The sequence below is a fragment of the Erinaceus europaeus genome, chromosome 21 (assembly GCF_950295315.1).
Source record: "Erinaceus europaeus chromosome 21, mEriEur2.1, whole genome shotgun sequence".
NCBI classification, from domain to species: domain Eukaryota; kingdom Metazoa; phylum Chordata; class Mammalia; order Eulipotyphla; family Erinaceidae; genus Erinaceus; species Erinaceus europaeus.
In genome coordinates, this window is record NC_080182.1 from 30,770,957 (window position 1) to 30,790,731 (window position 19,775).

At 56.0% G+C, this 19,775-nt stretch overlaps 1 protein-coding gene across 1 annotated transcript; it reads left to right on the forward strand.

Moving 5' to 3' along the window:
• Window positions 1-1,215: 1,215 nt before the first annotated feature.
• On the forward strand, window positions 1,216-17,575 carry SSUH2 (ssu-2 homolog). Its single transcript, XM_016187774.2, has 11 exons — window positions 1,216-1,279; window positions 6,809-6,890; window positions 8,033-8,162; window positions 9,190-9,250; window positions 9,830-9,954; window positions 11,068-11,130; window positions 13,321-13,406; window positions 14,000-14,092; window positions 14,614-14,719; window positions 15,717-15,824; window positions 16,930-17,575. Exons 1-11 carry the CDS (start codon window positions 1,252-1,254, stop codon window positions 17,068-17,070), a joined length of 1,023 nt encoding a protein of 340 aa, XP_016043260.2. The 5' UTR covers window positions 1,216-1,251; the 3' UTR covers window positions 17,071-17,575.
• Window positions 17,576-19,775: the final 2,200 nt, after the last annotated feature.

The following is a 19,775-nucleotide window of genomic DNA, read 5'->3' on the forward strand; positions in this document are numbered from 1 at the left end:
GGCACTGGCCAGTGTCACCCCAGTCACCATGGGATGAGGTCACCTGGATGGCTAGCTAGGTGATAGACAAGTGATATATGACAGACAGATAGATGATAGCTACCTAGCTAGACAGACAGACAGGCAACAGATATTATCTATCATCTATCTATCTGTCTATCTACCAAACACTCTATCATTTATTATATCTATCATCTAGGTAGTTACCATCTATCAATCAAGTAATCAATCTGTCATCTATTATCATCTATCATCAATTTATTGCCCATCTGTATATCTACCTGCCATAGATCTATGTCTCTGTCATCTCTCTGTATCAGTCCTATTTGGAGCTCTCTCTCACACAAAGACACACACAAAGACACACACACACACACACACAAACACACACACACACACACACACATACACACACACACACACACACACACACACACTGCCTCAGGTGAAAGACACCCCTGGGTAATCCCGTCCCCATGGAGACTGCTCTGCCAGGTCTTCCTGTGAGAAGGCTCCAGGAGGCTCCATCCCAGGTGGGGTTCCTGGCTTCCCTCCTGTTCGGTGATAGACCTGCCTGGATCTCCCTCTGGGGGAGCTCAGAGCCCCCACAGCCACTGTGTCCCTGTCCAGCCCTGAGGCTCTCGGGACTGTCACTAGCTTGCGGGGGGGGGGGGCAGAGGGGGCCAGGGTCACTTCATGGAGTGTCTCTGCACCCCGTGTGGCCAACTGTTGGCCATACTGTCATGGAGCTGCCCCGCCGCAGACCTAGGCAGGGGGACAGAGACGGGCAGCTCCAGGAGGAGCATCTGGGCATCACTGGCCTGGGCAGCCAGGACAGAGGAGACGTGTGTGCCCAGGTGGCGGCAGGGATCCCTGGCTGGACACCCTCTCTGTCCCTCATTCCCCACTCTCTGTGACCCAGGCCTGACCCCCATGGACTCCAGGGAGCCTGGAGCTGCCATGCTGCAGAAAATTCTGCAAGAACCTTGACTAAAGCCTCAGGGCTCAGCTGGTGGGTGGGGTGGCTCTGCTGCCCCTCTCCCCGGGGAGTGGGCTCTGCCCAGATGGAAGAGCTGTGGGGGTGGGGGCTCCTGCTGAGTCAGGGAGCGGGTGGAGTGTAGCTGCACCCTGACACTGGCCTGTGGGGTGTGCATGGGGGGGTTCCCTCCTTTGTATTCAAATCACGTGACACCGGGCTGGCATCTGGGTGGGGACAAGGTGGCCCCAGATGCAGCCAGACCTGCGGGGGACATGGACAGGGAGGGCAGCCAGGATCAGCGTGAGTACCTGCCTGGGGAGGTCACCCAGTGCAAGACCCTCTGCCTAACCACCCCTGTGCCACCCCTGGACTTGTGATAGAGATGGGAGCTGCTTTCCTCGACCCCATGCATCCTCTCTCTCTCTCTCTTTCTCTCCTGCCTTTTTTAGTGTGGACAGTGAGGGTGTGGGTGTGGGTGCTGGGCTTGACTTCACTAACCTCCAGAGCTAGCCCCCCAGATCATCCCCCAATGTCCCTGAGCCTAGTGTTACCAGGACAGAGAAGGGGCTTCGCTCAGGGCTATTTAGAGAGAGGAAGGGGGTGGATGAGACAGCACCATGGTTCTGCAAAGACTCTCCTGCCTGAGGCTCTGAGGTCCCAGGTTCAATCCCCAGCACCATCATCAGCCAGAGCTCAGCAGGGCTCTGGTCTTGTTTTCTCTCTCTCTTTCTCTATCTCTCCTTCCTTCCTTCTCCCCTCCCCCTCTCCCTCTCTCTCTCCTTATCTCTCCCCCATCTCTATCCTTATCCCTATCTCTCTGTATCTCTCTCACTAAAATAATTAAGTAAAGTATCAAACAGAGAAAGAGGAGGAAAGACATGGGATTCCAGGAAGGGACCTGCTTGTTCAAGGAAGGAGCTCAGGACCCTGCCTGAGGGACAGAGTCAGGGTGGGAACTGGGGGATGGGAGTTGAACCCTGGCCCCACTGGGGGTCACTGTGTGACCATAGGGAGGTCACATGGGCTCTCTAAGCTTTTAGTATCTCCTGATATAAAAGGAGGCTGGGCTGGGGATTCTTAATTTGAGGAGTGAGAAGGTGTGTGTGTGTGTGTGTGTGTGTGTGTGTGTGTGTGTGTGTGTGTGTGTGTGTGTGTGTTAGAGATAAAGATAGAGTGTGGGGGCCAAGTGGTGGTGCATCTGGTTAAGCGCTCACATTACAGTGCATAAGGACCAGGGGCTTGAACTTTCACCTGCAGGGGGAAAGCTTCATGAGTGTTGAAGCAGGGCTGTAGGTGTCTCTCTGTCTCTCTTCCACTCCATTTCCCCCTGCCCTCTCAGTTTCTGGATTACTCTATTCAATACAAAAAATAAAGACAATAAAAAGTTTAAGAATTGAAATTAGCAACATCCACTGTTAGGACTTAAAAAAATAAGGAGAGAGAGAGAGGGAGAGAGAGAGAGAGAGAGAGAGAGAGTCTGGCACGTTTTCTGTCCCCCTAGCTTGGTGGCCAGGATGGGTTCTGACAGGTGCAGTGCTTTGTCCCATCTGATGCTGCCAGCTCCAGGGCTGAAGTGGGTAGAAAACACATCTAGGGGTTGGTCGGTGGCGCAGCTGGTTAAGCACACACATCACCGTGCACAAGGGACTTTGGTCAAGCCCCCCAGCCCCTGCCTGCAAGGGGGAAGCTTCACAAGCAGTGAAACAGTACTGCAGGTCTCTCTCTCTCTGCCTTTGCCCCAAACAAACAAATAAACAAACACACCCACATTCCCCTCAGAAGAGCCCAGCTTCCACCCTGCTGTAGCCCTTTCTCACATGGAAGTGGGGGGCCGTCTGGGGACAGTCCAGCCTGCATTTCTGGGGGGTAGGCTCTACTCTGAGCCCTGACCTGTTGGACAGTTTATGTATTTATTATTTATTAGATAGAGGCAGAGGGCAATTGAAAAGTAAGGGGGAGACAGAGAGGGAGAGAGACACTTGCAGCCCTGCTTCGCCACTGGTCACCCTGCAGGTGGGGAGGTGGTTATGGAACTCAGATGTGCTAATGTGTGCTCTGCCGGGTCAACCACTGTCTGGTCCCCGGGGTTCTGAGGCCTAGGGTCACCTTCTCTCTTAAATTGTTTTTTGTACTATGTTTATTTACTTATTGGAGAGAGACAGAAAGAAATGGAGAGGGTAGGGGGAGAGAGACGGAGAGATACCTGCAGCACTGCTTCACCACTCTCAAAGCTGCCCCCCTTGCAAATGGGGACTGGGGGCTTGAACCTGGTTCCATGAGCATTGTTTTTTAAAAATTTTAAAAAAATATTTATTTATTTCCACTTTTTTTGCCCTTGTTATTTTTTCATTATTGTTGTAGTTATTATTGTTGTTGTTTTTGATGATGTTGTTGTTGTTAGATAGGACAGAGAGAAATGGAGAGAGGAGGGGAAGACAGAGAGGGGGAGAGAAAGACAGACACCTGCAGACCTGCTTCACCACCTGTGAAACGACTTCCTTACAGGTTTGTAGGGGGCTCGAACCGGGATCCTTTCACCGGTCCTTGCACTTTGCGCCATGTGCGCTTAACGCACTGCACTACTGCCCGACTCCCTCCTTGAGCATTGTAACGTGTGCTCAACCAGGTGTGCCATCACCCGGCCCCCTTTGTTGTTTCTAAGTTAGGCAAAACAGACAAAAAAGTAGAGTTGGCCTCACTCACACCCTTGTCCCTACTGTCCACTTTTGAGACCTCCTCTCCCAACAAACATCAGCCCCTCGGCCCCCACCCTTGACCTGGTCCCCCACCTCCACCTCCTCTAGCTCCCTCCAGGAGCCAACCTCTCACAGCTCTCACTCCATCCTCAGTGAAGTCCCAACCGTGGGTGTTTATGTCATCAACTCTATGCAGGAAAGGCGGGGGGAATCCCTTGTCCACAGGGTCTCCCCCACCTGTGGAGAGAGACAGAGACGTCAAGGACTAGAGACAGGTGCTCCAAGATAGTAGAGCTGGCAGGCCCCCCTGCCCCCCACCCCCTTCCGCCCTGCCCCCATGCCCCCCCTTCTGGAATGACAGAGAGGGGGGATGACCTTTTGCAGGGAGAAAAGGCTCCGCATGAAATAGGCCCTTGTTACCAGGAAACATTCCTGTCTCCACAAAAGGAAACAGCTGGTGGCTGGGCGCCTCTTGACCAAGTTCTTGGCCGCCCCCCAGCCTCCGTGTGCTGGTGTGTTAGAGACGGCGGCTAAGCAGAAAGGTCACGGGTGTGTACTCAGAATCGGGGTTCTGGGGCCTCGGTTTGGAGTGTGTGAGTCTGTAGCCCCCAAATCACATCTTTGCACCTTGTCTTGTCAATGGCGTTTGTTCTGGGGAGCAGAGGGGTTGGCCTGTACTGTCCCCTCTGCTCGGTCCCCACATGAGGGATGGAGGAATCTGTGATGCTTCAGGGCTCCTCTGGCAGCCCAGCGGGCCTCACACAATGGCCTCTGGCATCCTGTTGTGGCCAGAGCTTTCTGGGAAGTGTCACTCCCTCCCGAGGAGCCTTTTATTTTGGGGGCCCAGTACTATTTTAGCTCAGCTGGTGGGCAGTCAGCCTTGGAGGTCAGGAGGTCAGGGGCTCTCTGATGGCGGCTGGGGTTCCCGCCTCTCATTCCCTCCCTTCCTGCCCTGGTCTGCACTGTGGCAGGGCATGGCATGCAGGCCCCTGGCTCCTGGGGCCCAAGGGGTGGGTGGGGGGAGCTAGGGGAGGTCTCAGTAGCTGGTAAGGGTGGCCCCCCCCCAGGGGCAGGGCTGTTTATATTTTAAGCTTTTCCTTTTTTAAGAAAAGAGTTCATTTCATTTATTTATTGGATGGAGACAGAAATTGAGAGGGGGAGATAGAGAAAGAGACCCCTGCAGCCCTGCTTCACCACTCATGAGGCCTCCCCCCTGCAGGTGGGGCTGGCAACTTGAACCTGGGTCCTTGCTTATGGCAACATGTGCATCACCACCTGGCTTATCTTTTAAAAATAATTTTCTTTTAATTTGCTTATTTTGGATAGAGACAGAGAAATTGAGAGGAAAGGGAGAGAGAAAGATAGACACCTGCAGACCTGCTTCACCAATAATTTCTTTCTCTTAATTAATTTTTTTATTGCCACCAGGGCTATTGCTGGAGCTCACTGCAGGCACTGTGAATCTACCGCTCCTGGTGACCATTTCTTTCTTTTTAAAAAATTTCTATTTTATTTGATAAGACAGAGAGAAAGTGAGAGGGGAGAGGGAGATAGAGAGGGAGAGAGACAGATAGATACCTGTAATCTTGTTTCCCCCTGTAGGTGGGGAGTGGGGGCTTGAACCCCGGTTCTTGAACAGGGTAACGTGTGCTTAACTGGGCACACCACCACCCAGCCTTCCCTTTTAAAGATTATTTTATTTTATTTTATTTTGGACAGAGATAGAAAAAGAGCTCCCCACCTGCAGGGGGCGCTTCACAAGTGGCAGAGCAGGTCTGCAGGTATCTCTCTTTCTCTCCCTCTCTCTATCTCCCCTTCCTCTCTCAATTTTTCTCTGTCCTTTCCAATAAAATGGGGGGGGGGAATGGCCAGCAGTAGTGGGTTTGTAGTGCTTGCACCGAGACAGAAAGAAAAAGAGAAGGGATAGATAGACAGTGAGAGACTTACTCCTTTAATTGCTTATAGAAAGATAGAGACACAGGTATTTTTGGATGGCCAGGTGTCCAACAACAGATGAGTGGCTGAGCAAGTTGTGGTCTAGATACACAATGGAATACTACTCAGCTATTAAAAATGGCGAATTTGCCTTCCTCACTTCATTTTGGACAGAGCTTGAGGGGGTCATGTGAAATGAAATCAGTCAGAAAGAGGAGGATAAAGATGGGACGATCTCACTCATGGACTGACACTGAGAAACAGGAGTAGAAAGGGAAACCGAGCAGAACTTGGACTGGGTTTGGTGTATTGCACTGAAGTAAAGGACTTTGGGGGGTGAGGGGGGCCTTTCAGGTCCTGGTGCCTGTTGGTGGAGCAGGACCTAGGCTGGAGGGGGAGAGTGTTTTGCAGAAAACTGAGAAATTTTACACATGGACCAACAACTGTATTTACTGTGAACCATTAACCCCACAATAAAAGTAAGTAAATAAAAACAAAACAACAACAACAACAACAACAGAAAGAAAGACACAGAGAGACACCACAGCGCTGGAGCTTGCCCTAGACTAGGGCTGTGGCACTCCCATGTGGTGCCAGGGCTCGAACCTGGCTTCACATATGGTACAGTGAGTACCCTGCTGAGTTAATGACCTCCCAGCCCCTTATCCTTTATCTTAGAGAGAGGCAGAGAGGAGAGACACCAAGGTACTGCTCCACTATCCATCAAGCTCTAGCCTGGTGCAGGGCAGTGTTCCCATGTGAGCAAAGTGTGGCTTGAACCCAGGGCCATGTACACAGCCAGAGGACTATCTCCTGACATTTGGTGAGGAAGCTGTTCATAAGGTGCCTGCTTGCTGGTCAGCTTCCTGTGTCACAGGACCTGGTGACTCAGAGCACCCTCTCTCTGCAGGCCAGTGGGACCCCACCTCAGAGGCCCCTGGAGGCTCCCAGAGAGAGGCCCCCAAGCTCCTGGCTTCTGCAGGGCATTGAGTTCAGGGCTGGGCACCTGTGTCTCTTCATGGGGCCCATGCAGTGGGGGACATCTGCAGAACTGGGGTGCTCTCTGAGTCCTGGGACCCTGGGAGGGGTGGGGGATGTGGGTGAGGGGGCTGTGTTCATGCATACTCAGTGATTGTGAGTGACTGTGTCTGTTTAAGACCAGCATCCCACAATGCCTGCCCCTACACTCACCCCCCAGGATGGCAGGCCTTCTCCCCCATGTCGGAGCCCTCTGGGAGACACCAGGAGCTCAGGGGCTGGTCCTGGTTCCTGGAGCACAGGTGAGTCATGGAGACTGTCCCAGGCCAAGGCACAGGGCCATGCATGGTGAGCTGAATGTCCCTGCTGGGATCTGGCCGTTACAGGCTCTTGGCGCTGACTGAAGGGGCCAGGGCAGAGCCACAGTGGGTAGTGCTCTTTGGCCTGAGTAGCCCCCTGCCTGCTTCTGCCAGACTTCGAGGGGCAGATGGGGTGATAGAGATTCAACACAGGGGGTATGAGGTGATGGAGACTCAGCACACGATGAATGAAGAGACACAGCATGGTGTGAGGTGATAGAGAAATGCCCTGCATGAGGCAGGGGGATAGAAATACTGGGCATAGGAGTCGGGTGGTAGTGCAGCGGGTTAAGTGCACATGGTGCGAAGTGCAAGGACTGGCTGGTGTAAGGATCCCAGTTCGAGCCCCTGGCTCCCCACCTGCAGGGGAGTCGCTTCACAGGCAATGAAGCAGGTCTGCAGGTGTCTATCTTTCTCTCCCCTCTCTGTCTCCCCTCCTCTCTCTATTTCTCTCTGTCCTATCCAACAACAACAATAGTAATAACTACAACAATAAAACAACAGGGCAACAAAAGGGAATAAATAAATATTAAAAAAAAAAGAAATACTGGGCATGGAGTGAGTTCCTGGGGACACTGCTTACACTGGACAGGGTGCTGGAGACACCGCGTGTCACGGGACGGGTGCTGGAGACAGTGTCTGAGGGGCCGGCCTGTGTCTGTGGGGTCCTGCTTGAGCAGCTGCCCTGGGGGAACAGTGTCCCTAGGGCCCTGCAGATGGGCAGGAGAGTGTCACTCAGAGTGCTTGGGGCAGTGGACGGCTGGGACAAGCAGTGTCCAGAGAGAAGACGGGTGACTGCTGCCCGCCCCCTCACTCGCTCAGCTGTGGAAGGTTCTGGGCTGGTCTCCAGGGTATTTACAGCCCTTTGGAAGGTTCCTGAGGGTGGAGCCTCCCTTGTCACCTCCTCAGTGTGACAGCCGGGACCTCAGTTTCCCTCATCTGGATATGGCTTGGGGCACCTCTCCGTTCCTGGCCTAGGGGAACTGCCATCTGTCCCACCCTGCTGGCGGCTCCCCCACCACCCCCACCCCAGGCCTGTCTTCACAGGGAGTGGCAGGTGGCTGAGCTGCCCCCTGTCCCTGCAGAGTGCCTGTGGTGACAGAGGAGGTGGCCCAGGATGCACTCCTCAGCTTCCTCAGTACTAGATGCTGCTCCAGCAGGGTGGCTGCCGGGGGCCTCGTCATCCGGGAACTGAGGTCATGGACCCTCTGCCGGGTGAGGGGGCAGCATGCGGGTGCTGGGGGTTCAGCGTGGGGGGCTGGGGACTCAGTGTGAGGAGGTTGGGGGGCTCAGTATGGTTTGGGAGATCAAGGCTGAGGGGACTGTGGCATCCTAGGCCTGGGGGACAAGGGTCTCAGGGAGGAATGGGCTTTGGGAGCCTTGTGACTTGTGTGGACAGTGGACACAGGACCTTGGGGCCAGTCTCATCCCTGGTCTGTGACTGGCTGGTGATTAAGAGCCAGCTGTCCTGTGCGGATGAGAGGCTGGGGCATCCAGCCCTCTGGGGGACCCAGGGAGTGGACACAGGGCTGTGCTCCCAGCCCCACCTCTCAGCTTGTGTCCAGGAGCAGAGCAGGAAGCTGACCTCCTCCTGCAGGGAGCTCTCAAGGATTTCCTGCCTCTGGCCCCTACACACAGGCATGGGGACAGAATACTCCCTATATTGCTCCTTTACTTTTAAAAACATTTATTTACTTATTTATTTGATCAAAACAGAGCAATCAAGTGGGGAGGGGTGGTAGGGAGAAAGAGAGACAGAGAGACACCTGCAGACCTGCTTCATTGCTTGTGAAGCTTTCTCCCTGCAGGTGGGGACTGGGGGGCTGGGGGCTTGAACCTGGGTCCTACAATATGCACACTCAACCAGGTGCACCACTGCCCAGCCTCCTATTCCTTTACAGAATTGTGTGTGTGTGTGTGTGTGTGTGTGAGAGAGAGAGAGAGACACACACACAGAGAGAGAGAGAGAGAGAGAGAGAGGATGAAAGAGAGAGAAAGAAGAAGGAGGAGGAGGAGGATAGGAGTAAAGAAGAGGAGGAGAGAGGAAGGGAAGGAGGAGGAGAGGAGAAAGGAGGAAAAAGAGGAAGAGAGGGTGGAGGAGGAGGAAAGAGGAAGAGGAGAGAGGAGGGCCTGAGTACCCTCGGGTTTGGGCAGTGCTGGGGTCCCACCTCCCCTGAGCTGCCCCCCACCCCATGGGGACCCTCTCCTCGAGACTGAGGTGACCTGGCTCCTCTCCCTACAGTACAGGCTCCAGACATTCAGCGAGAGCAGGACAAGCGAGGGGACCTTCCAGCCGCTGACCCGTATGCGCAGCCAGAGCCCAGTCACCTTCAGGGCTGTGGGGGACCCCACCCACCCCTGTGTCCTCTGCACCCCCCCAAAGCCTTCAGACCTGTCACCCCCACCCCGAGTTATCACCCACCTTCATTTACAGGCTTGCCACCTGCTGACTCCCTGTCTTTGTCCTGCCTGCCACTGTCTATGTACCCATCCTCTGTCCACCACCTTTATCCTTCCATCCATTATCTGTCTATCCATCCAGCCTTCCATCTATCTGCCCTTCCATCCAGCCTTCCTCTCTTGCATTTATCATCTACTATCTATCTATCTATCTATCTATCTATCTATCTATCTATCTATCTATCTATCCATCCATCCATCCACCTACCTACCTATCTATCTAAACCAATTATCTACCCACCACCACCTCTCTCTCTCTCTCTCTCCATCCATCCACTCCATCTTCCACGCAGTATCAGGGAATGAGCCCAGGGCCCCACAGCATGCAGCGCTATCAGCCTGCACTCCTGGTCTGCACCCCAGCCCTGCTGTTGGGGGCTGAGTGGAGCTGGGTCGAGCTTGCAGCTGCAACCCCCATGCAGGTCTCTCAGTGGATGGGCCGCAGAGGGGGGCCTCCCCCCGGCTCTGGGACATCACCGTCCCGGTCCCCCCTATGTTCCAGGAAGACACCAGGAGGGTCCAGGTCCCGCATTCATCACACGTCAAGGTGAGTGAGCGTGGGAATCTGTCTTCCGTGCCAACTTTCCTGGAGCTGGGCATTTCCTTAAATGCTGCCTGTCTGTCTTCGATATGATATGATATGATATCCCACCACCCATCTGTCATCTATCTATCCACACATCTATCTTCTTATCTGTACATCCATCCACTCACCCATCTATTATCTGTCAGTCAGTTTGTCATTTATCTTTCCATACATTGTCTGTCTGTCTGTCTGTCTGTCATGCAGCACCAGAGCATGAACCCAGGGACTCAGGTACAGACAACACTGCTGAGCCCCAGACTGATTCAAGTTCTTCGATGTTAGAGACAGACAGCGAGGGCGGCAGGGCACCTCCCCACCATCTGTAAGCCTTTCCTGCTTTGTCTGTGGTGCCCCCACATGCATCTGGGGCTCAAACCCAGGACTGTGCCTACGCTAAGGTGTGCGTCTTACCCGATGAGTCGTCTCCCGGCCCAGGCGTCAGCTCCGTCCATGCTTGGTGGTCTACCCATACCCACCCACCCCTCATTATTAAGAAACACGGTGGGAGTGTCTCCCCAAGCCAGGTTCCTCACTCTCCGGGCAGAGGACACCCACTCACAAAGCTGTTACCGTCTTTGGTGCTGAGATCCCCACTCCCAGTTTGCCTCTGACCCACAGTGACTAAAACTGGGGCGGGGGGTGGGGGGATAAGGCAGCAATATCCACAGGCCAGGGGAACAGAGTCTGGTCTTGCAGAGATCCAGCCCTCCAGCCCCAGACCACAGACCTCCAGCCCCCCAGCTCCTGAACCCCCAGACCTAGCCTCAAGCCCTCCAGCCCCCCAGCTCCTGAACCCCCAGACCTAGCCTCAGGCCCCCAGCTCCTGAACCCCCAGATCTAGCCTCAAGCCTCCAGGCCCCCAGCTCCTGAACCCCCAGACCTAGCCCCCAGTCACCAACCTCCAAGTCCCCTAGTACTCCATCCCCAACACTCCAGTATCCCAGTCCTGTGAACCCCCAGTTCCCCAGCCCTCCAGCCCCCCAGCCCTCTAGGCCTCCTGTCTGCAGCCCCTAGACAGGCCCCCCTCCCTGTCGCAGGTGTGGTGTCAGTAACCCCTGGATCCTTGTGTTTCAGGAATGTCACAAATGCCGAGGACACGGGCGTGTCAAATGCAGCAGCTGCCACGGGGCTGGCATGGTGAGCCCCCAGGGTGTGGGGAGCATGGGGGTGTCCCTGGCCTGCACAGCCCCCGGGGACTGTGTGCCCTTCCTCCTCCTCTCTAGCTGGTCCCTCTTTTCCCCTGGTCCTATGATAGAGACACTGGTCACTAGACATGGGGTCCACAGTCCATGCTGACCTTACCCTGTGGACCCCACAAAGACAACTCCAGAAGGGGACACTTAGCTTCTAGGGGTGTCAGCTGGGGGGTATCAGCTATGGGTGTCAGCTGTGGGTGTCAGCTGTGGGTGTCAGCTGTGGGTGTCAGCTGGGGGTTGTCAGCTGTGGGTGTCAGCTGTGGGTGTCAGCTATGGATGTCAGCTATGGGTGTCAGCTGTGGATGTCAGCTGTGGGTGTCAGCTGGGAGGTGTCAGCTGTGGGTGTCAGCTGTGGGTGTCAGCTATGGGTGTCAGCTGGGGATTGTCAGCTGGGAGGTGTCAGCTGTGGGTGTCAGCTGTGGGTGTCAGCTATGGATGTCAGCTATGGGTGTCAGCTGGGAGGTGTCAGCTGTGGGTGTCAGCTGTGAGTGTCAGCTATGGGTGTCAGCTGGGGATTGTCAGCTGTGGGTGTCAGCTATGGGTGTCAGTTGGGGATTGTCAGCTGTGGGTGTCAGCGTGTCAGCTATGGGTGTCAGCTGGGAGGTGTCAGCTGTGGGTGTCAGCTGGGGATTGTCAGCTGTGGGTGTCAGCTGTGGGTGTCAGCTGTGTCAGCTATAGGTGTCAGCTGTGGGTGTCAGCTGTGGGTGTCAGCTATGGGTGTCAGCTGTGGATGTCAGCTGTGAGTGTCAGCTATGGGTGTCAGCTGTGGGTGTCAGCTGTGGGTGCCACCTATGGGTGTCAGCTGGGAGGTGTCAGCTGTGGGTGTCAGCTGTGGGTGTCAGCTGGGGATTGTCAGCTGTGGGTGTCAGCTATGGGTGCCAGCTGTGGGTATCAGCTGTGGGTGTCAGCTGTGGGTGTCAGCCAGGGGTGTTTCAGCTATGGGTGTCAGCTGTAGGTGTCAGCTGTGGGTGTAAGCTGTGGGTGTCAGCTGGGGTGTGTCAGCTGTGGGTGTGTCAGCTGCGGATGTCAGCGGGGTGGGGTGTCAGCTGTAGGTGTCAGTGGGGGGGTGTTAGCTGGGGGGTGTCAGCTGTGGATATCAGCTGGGGATGTCAGCTGGGGGTATTACTTAGAGGTGTGAGCTAGGTGGTGTCAACTGGGTCTGCCATCTGGAGCTGCCAAGGGTAAGTCATGCCTGGGCCCCAGTCTCTCCATCTATAAACTGGGAGGGCTGGACATGGGGGGCTCTGGGCAGCCCCTACATGGATCACTGAGGCCACTCCTCCTGTGACTTCAGCCTTTCAGCACAGAAAGGCCTGAGGGAGGAGGGAGGAAGGAGGGAAGGGCAGGACCAGGGGCGGGGTCCCAAGGGGTCAAGCATGACTTACCATTGGGTAGTCCAGTGTTGCAAGTCCACTGTAGGGAACCCACTTTCTGTCCAGAGGTCTGGGAGTGGGACCAGGCTCTGTGTGTGAGTTTGCATGTGTGCACACTTAAATCTTTTTTTTAAAAAAACTTGATTTCGCCTAGCTGCTTATTCGTCTAAGAGTTTGAACACTCCACCACCCCCCAGTGGAAATGAATTGACGGCTTCACTTTTATGTGGTACTTCTGAGCGGCCTCCTTGGCCCGATTAGTTTTTTATTTCTTTTCTATCCTGAGAGATAGATACAAGGAGAGAGAGAGAGAGAGAGAGAGAGAGAGAGGGAGAGAAGGAGGCAGAAGCGAGGAGAGACACCACAGCAGCCTCCCACATCCCTAGAAATCCCCCGTGCCATCCAAGGTGCCAGGGTTCAAACCCAGGACCTTGCTCAGGGTCAGGCTTGTGCTTTGGGCCCTGAGCCACCTCCCGATCCTCCTTGCTTGTCCTCGGACCCCTTGGGACCCCCCTCTCTGGTCCTGCCCCTGCTCTCCCTCCTCCCTCCTCCCTCAGGCCATTCTGTGCTGGAAGGCTGATGTCACAGGAGGAGTGGCCTCAGTGATCCAGTGGGGGCTACCCAGAGCCCCCCATGTTCAGCCCTCCCAGTTTATGGGTGGAGAAACTGAGGCCCTGGGCCTGGACACAGGGCTGGGAATGTGGTATAGGACCAGGTCCTGGGAGGCCCCAGGGGCTGAGGCTACCCTGTGTCCACAGATGAGCTGCCCCTGTCACAGCGGGGCCAAACACAGGGCCCAGCGTCCCAGAAGGTGCCCAGCATGCTCAGGCTCTGGAAGGCACAGGTACTTGGAATCCCTTCTCCCCAGCCCCCCACCCCCTTTGCTTCTAGTCCTTCAGAGCAGAGGAAGCTAGGAGGGTTTGTTGATTGACTCAACAATCACTGGGCCCCCACCCCTGCACCCAGGACTCTGCCAGCACAGGGCTTTCCAATTCCTGAACCTCGACTGCAAACCTTCAGAGGAGGACTTTCACCTCCCCGTGGGCTAACTACCCTGAGGAGGGCAGAACTTGGGCCTGCTGGGTGGTGGAAAGGGCCTGAGATTTGCAAAGAAGCCTAGGCTCCTTTCCTTTGAGAGGGGAGGTTATTCACAGGAGCTGGGTGCTGGGACACAGCAAATACCCAGTTACAGAAGGGAAACATGCAGGGGCCTGTTTCTATGGTGGTTTCAGGTCAAGCTGGATCCGGGTGCCCAGACAATGCCACCAGGGCCCCAGCTGGTCAGGGAAGGTGGGCTTCTAGGGCAAACTGAGACACTGTTCTCAGGAGCAGGACTGGATGGCGGGTGGGTGGGAGAGCTGAGGTGAGGTCCAAGTCCCCCCACAACCCACCCCCACCCCAGGCCCTGGCCACTGAGGGGCTGCTGTGTGACCTCAGGTGCAGCACGTGCTCGGGCCGTGGGAGCAGGCAGTGCGCCACCTGCCGGGGGGAGAAGCGACTGAGGCACTTCACGCAGATGGTCGTCACCTGGTAGAAACCATCCCCCCCAACACCCAGGTTCTGCAGAGAAGCCAGAGGGGCTGCTGGCCTGGGTTCAGATCTGCCCTCAGCACTGTCAGGAGCTGGCTGTCCTCTCCTGGGTGTCATCCACTGAGACTGGACCCCCCTTGGCCCTGGCGGGTGGAGCACGGGCCCTTCTGTGCATGTCCAGGGAGTGTGTGTGTGTGGGGGGGCTGAGTGTGTGTGGGACTGCAGAGTGCAGCTAGTGACCAGAAGCCTGGGGGTTTGGGGTGAGGGGGGTCTGAGCAGACAGCCTGAAGGAAGCAACCCCCCTCCTGGAAGCTCCCTGTGGTACTGAGCTGAGAGGGGGCCCCCTCCCTGCTGTCTCCACAGCAGAATGACTTCACACCCTTTCTCTGTGCAACCCCACAACACAAAACAAGAAAAACATCAGGGCTTTCCTGACACCATCCTGTTGCTGGGGTTCCCTACCTCCTGGAACCCCAGGGTGTGCCACCCCGAAACCAAGACCCCACTACTGTCCCCCTCAGGAAGAACAGCCTGTTTGAGTCCCTGTCTCAACATGCGCTGGACTGTCCCCCTGAGCTGCTGGCCAGAGCCCGGGGACACAGCCTCCTCCAGGAGGAGGGAACCCAGGTGAGGCCAGCCACCCGCAAGGGACCAAGTACCCAGGTGAACCCCCCCTGCCCGAGATTGAGCACCCCAAGGGGCAGAGGCCACAGCTCAGCCCTCACCCCAACAACTGGGCTGAGGGTGTGCAGACCCAGTCCTCCCCCTTCCCTTTCAATATCTCTGTCTCAATCCAATGAATCATAAATACACAAAATATATGAGAGAGAGAGAGAGAGAGAGAGAGAGAGAGAGAGAAAGAAAGAGCCTATTTTGCCAAGTTCCAAAAGAAACCCATGGGCTCAGCTGTTTCAAATCTCCCCACCAGAGTAAAATGAGGCAGGTGGCTTCTGCTTACAGTCCCCTCCACCAGACCTGCCCCAGGGCTCCACTCTCCCCCAGCCTCTCTCTACTGACCTCCTGGCTAGCCCTGCCCTCCAGGTGGCTGAGACCTGCCCCCAGGTGATCCCTTTACCCAGCCCTTCCCCCAGGTCATTCAGCCCCACCCTAAGTGACCTCCTCACCCAGACCCCCAGGTGACCTGTCATCCAGCCCTGACCCCCAGGTGACTCAGTCCCACCCTAAGTGACCCCATCAGCCAGCCCTGACCCCCAGGTCACTCAGTCCCACCCCAGGTGACCCTGTCAGCCAGCCCTGACCCCCAGGTCACTCAGTCCCACCCCAGGTGACCCCTCACCCAGCCCTGACCCCTAGGTCACTCAGTCCCACCCCAGGTGACCCCTCACCCAGCCCTCTCCCTTCCCTTTCAATATCTGTCTCTATCCAATAAATCATAAATACATAAAATATATGAGAGAGAGACAGACAGACAGACAGAGACTCTTTTGCCAGACACCCATGGGCTCAGCCGTTTCAAATCTCCCCACCAGGTCAAAAATCAGGCTGGTGGCTCCTGCTCACAGCCCCCATCCCACAAGGTGTCCCTCAGCCTCGCCTGCTACACCCCCCAGGTCTCCCCGTCACCCAGACCCTGAGGTGACTCCTCACCCAGCCCTGCCCCCAGGTGTCCCCTCTGGAGGCTTTTCCCCTGCCTGAGATCTCCCGGGCCTCTGAGCACGGCACAGCAGAGCACAGCGCTGCCCTGGGCCCAGGTGCCCGCATCCTGCGGCAGGTAAGGGGAGGCACGGGGGCGGGGGGGGGGACCACTCCCCCTGCCACCTCCCTTCCCGAATTCCAGGGGCTCCTTGGGCCAGTGGCTGTGCTAGTGGGGACAGCCAAGTCCTGGCCCTGGGCAGCTGGATTTTAGCCCCAAGACTGGGGGGGGGGGTCAGTGGGCTTCCTGGAGGGGAATTGGGGTGAGCTAGGGTCACTGTGGGCCGGGCACCCCCTGCCTGGCTGCTCCCTGGAGGCCCTTGTGTGTGGTGTCCTGGTGGCAGGGTCCCCGGAAGCTGAGAGCTGACTTGTCCTGGAAGCAGCTGGCTGTGGAGAGGGGGGGCTGAATATGGGGGTTCTACCTGAGGACCCCAACATCAGAGTTCCAGGAGGAGTCTGGAGGCAGCGTCTGCAGACCCCCCTGGAGTCCTGGTCCTGGCATCCTGACCCCCTTGGTGCCCACCCCAGGGCTCTAGTCCAGGCCCCTATCCTATCCTGGCTGTGCTGGGACCTGCGGCCTTGGTACCTCTGGGTGTTAGAAACAGGGCTCCAAGGTCTGTTTGCCTTGAACAACACTCCACCCCCCTAGAAAGGGGATGCTTTTCATCAAGATTAGATCACAGAACGTGTGTGTGTGTGGGGGGGGGGGGCTGAGTGTGTGAGTGTGTGAGTGGGACTGCAGAGTGCAGCTAGTGACCAGAAGCCTGGGGGTTTGGGGTGAGGGGGGTTCTGAGCAGACAGCCTGAAGGAAGCAACCCCCCTCCTGGGAGCTCCCTGTGGTACTGAGCTGAGAGGGGGCCCCCTCCCTGCTGTCTCCACAGCAGAATGACTTCACACCCTTTCTCTGTGCAACCCCACAACACAAAACAAGAAAAACATCAGGGCTTTCCTGACACCATCCTGTTGCTGGGGTTCCCTACCTCCTGGAACCCCATGGTGCCAGGCTCAGTCTTGGCTGGGGAGAAGTGGGTGTGTGCAGGGCTGTGTGGTGGGAGACAACTCAGAAGATCCACGTGGGGGCTCCATGGGGGAGGGGTGGTAGGGAGCCATAGCAGGCTCTGGAGCAGGGGAGAGGCTTGAGGAAGCTGAGGTCTCCCCCCCCCCCCCCCGTCCTCTGTCCCCAGCGCCAGACCGTGGAGCTGGTCCCTGTCACGGAAGTCCACTGCTGGCTCCGGGGGCGGCCCCGGGTCTTCCTCATCTGCGGCACGGACCTCAGGGTGCACTTGGCCAACGTCCCGGGGCGCTGCACCTGCTCTGTGCTCTGACCTGCCCTGGACCCCCAATCTGCATCCTGCACCGGCTGAGGTGATGTCGTCTCCCCCACTTGGCAGGATAACCCCAGGGCTGCCCAGCCCTGCTACTTGCTGCTTGTCCACGGATGAAGCTGCAGGTTCCAGGGACAGAGTGACATTGCTGAGGAGCAGAGGGATGTGGGTGTGTGACCCTGAGACTCTGAGACCACCACTGCTCTGGTGGGGGGTGTGGGAGGGGGCTGCTGGCACTTGGAAGGTGCAGTCCACAGTGGGGATGGGGAAGGAGGCCCTGTGCCCATAATACTTGGGGACAGTGAAGCACTGTTTGCAGATGTGGTGGGTCACAGCTGTCACCTGGCCTTGGGTGTCCAGCTTGGGGGCAGCACCCAGTGCCATGCTCCCCCCTCTCCCCCCGAGGCCCTGTCCTCTGCTCTCCTGAGTAACCAGCCAGGAGTGTCCGCCTCCTATTGAAATGCTGCTGTTACAAAGAAGTTTCCTGCTCCCCTGGACATTAAACTGTTTCTGCAGACATATAGCTGGTAGTGGGCTCCCAAGACTGTCACTTCAGGGGGGTGGGGGCAGGCCCTGGTGAGCCTAATAAGAAAACCCAGCTGGGGGCTTCAGTCAGAGGAAACCCATTCCCAGGATCTGCTTTGCTGCCACAGGCCAGGTTGTCGTCATGAGATTTGCGTGCCAGCTCCTTGCCCCCGGCCCTTACAGGTGATTTCAGTACAGAGCCTGAGGTGGGAGGGGTGGGGCGTTTGGGAGCCGGAGCACACCGGGCATTTCTGCCAGGGACGTCCTGTGGCCATGAGGAAGCATGTTCTGTGCGGGCCCAGGACCAGACGCACCTTGTCTGACAGTCGTGATGGCCTAGTGGGATTCTCGGCCTGCAGCCAGCTGTGTCATGTCCTGTGCGGGATAAGAGAGGAAGGATGCAGGGCCAGGCAGTGGCATATCTGGCTGGGTGTGAAGGACTCTTGTGGAAGGACCTAGGTTCAAGCCCCTGCTCCCCACCTGCAGGGCGGACGCTTCCTAAATGGAGCAAATGGAGAGGCAGGGCTGCAGGTGTCTCTCTCTCTCTCCCTCTCTGTCTCCCCTTCTTTTCTGAGTTTCTCTCTGTCCTATTCAATAAAATAAAAAGGGACAGGGGGCCAGGCAGTGGCACACCCAGTAAAGCGCACACATTACCGAGTGCAAGGACCCAGGTTTGAGGCCCTGCTCACCACTATAGGGGGAAAGCTTCAGGGACGGTAAAGTAGGTTCGTAGTTACCTGTTTCTCTCCCCTCCCCGCCCTCTCTCACTTTCTCTGCCCTATCTAATTAAAATTAGAAAGGGGCAAAGAAAGGAAAAAATGGCCATCAGGAGCTGTGGATTTGTAGTGCTGGCACCAAGCCCCAGCGATAACCTTGGCAGCGATAATAAAATAAAATAGTATATAAAAAAGAAAGGAGGATGGAGAGGAAAAGAAAAAAATCTGCCTTGACCTAAAATAAACATGAGGTAGAATAAAATAAAATAAAATAAAATAAGGGGGTGGTGCTAGGCCACTGAGAGAGACCATGTCCCCGTTCTCCTCAGAGATCACACACTAAGGTGTTTCTCTCTCTCTCTGGGCCTCAAGTTTCTTTCATCTCTGCCACCCCCACCCCTACTCAGAATAGTCGTATTTTTCAGCAGATGGGGCTCCTTGTGTGAAGTCCCAGAGAAGTTGGGGGGGGCAGATCACAGGCTTGGTGGTGCTGAGATTCTGGGCCCCAGGACCTGCATTCTGCACCCCTCACCCCCGCCCCCAGACTGATGCCCAGGGCCACGCCTACCTGAGTGCAGGACAGAGGATGAGGACGGGCACCTGGGGTCACAGTCAAGGGCTCAGCACCCTGACCCTCTTAAACGGGTGAAGCAGGTCTGCAGGTGTCTCTCTGTCTCTCTCCATCTGTCTCCCTCTCCCCTCTTAATTACTTTCTGTCCTAGCCAATAAATTAGAATGGGGATGGGTTTTGATGACTCTGGAAGTTTCTGGTCACTTTGCCTGCCCACAGGGAGAAGGATTTCTTCTTTTCTTCTTCTTAAAAAAAATTAGAAAATTAAAAATATCGACAAGATCATAAAATAAGGATACAATTCCACACAATTCTCACTAGAGTTCTGTGTCTCATCCCATCCCTTGAAAGCTTTCCTATTTTTTAATTTTTATTTATAAAATGGAAATATTGAAATAAGATATTGAATAGGATAAGAGGGGTACAATTCCACACAGTCCCCACCACCAGAACTCAGTATCCCATCCCCTCCCTTGAAAGCGGTCCTGTTTTATATCCTTCTGGGGGAGGGGATTTCTTTAACCCACACCTGCAGGTAGATGACAAAGGTGGGGGTGGGCGTGGGAGAAAATTGGGGGTTTGCTGCCCAGGCTGCCTGCCGTTCTGCCTGTGGACACCAGGGGGCAGTAGTCACCCACACATGGAACCAGAGAAGGCGGTCCCGGGGGCTGGGTGGGAGCCCCTGGGGTAGAGGGGGGTGGATTCTTGTCCCACCTGGGGTCTGTTTCTCTTGGCCTCTTGTGTGCCCTGTGGGCTGCCCCCTGGTCCAGGCTGACCCTGACTCAGTCGACCCTGCAGCCCAGAATACCTGCTTGTTCCAGGAAGGTTCTGGAACCCAAATGCCCCAACTCAGGCCATCTGTGTCCACAAAAGGGGGTGTGTGTCTAAACCAG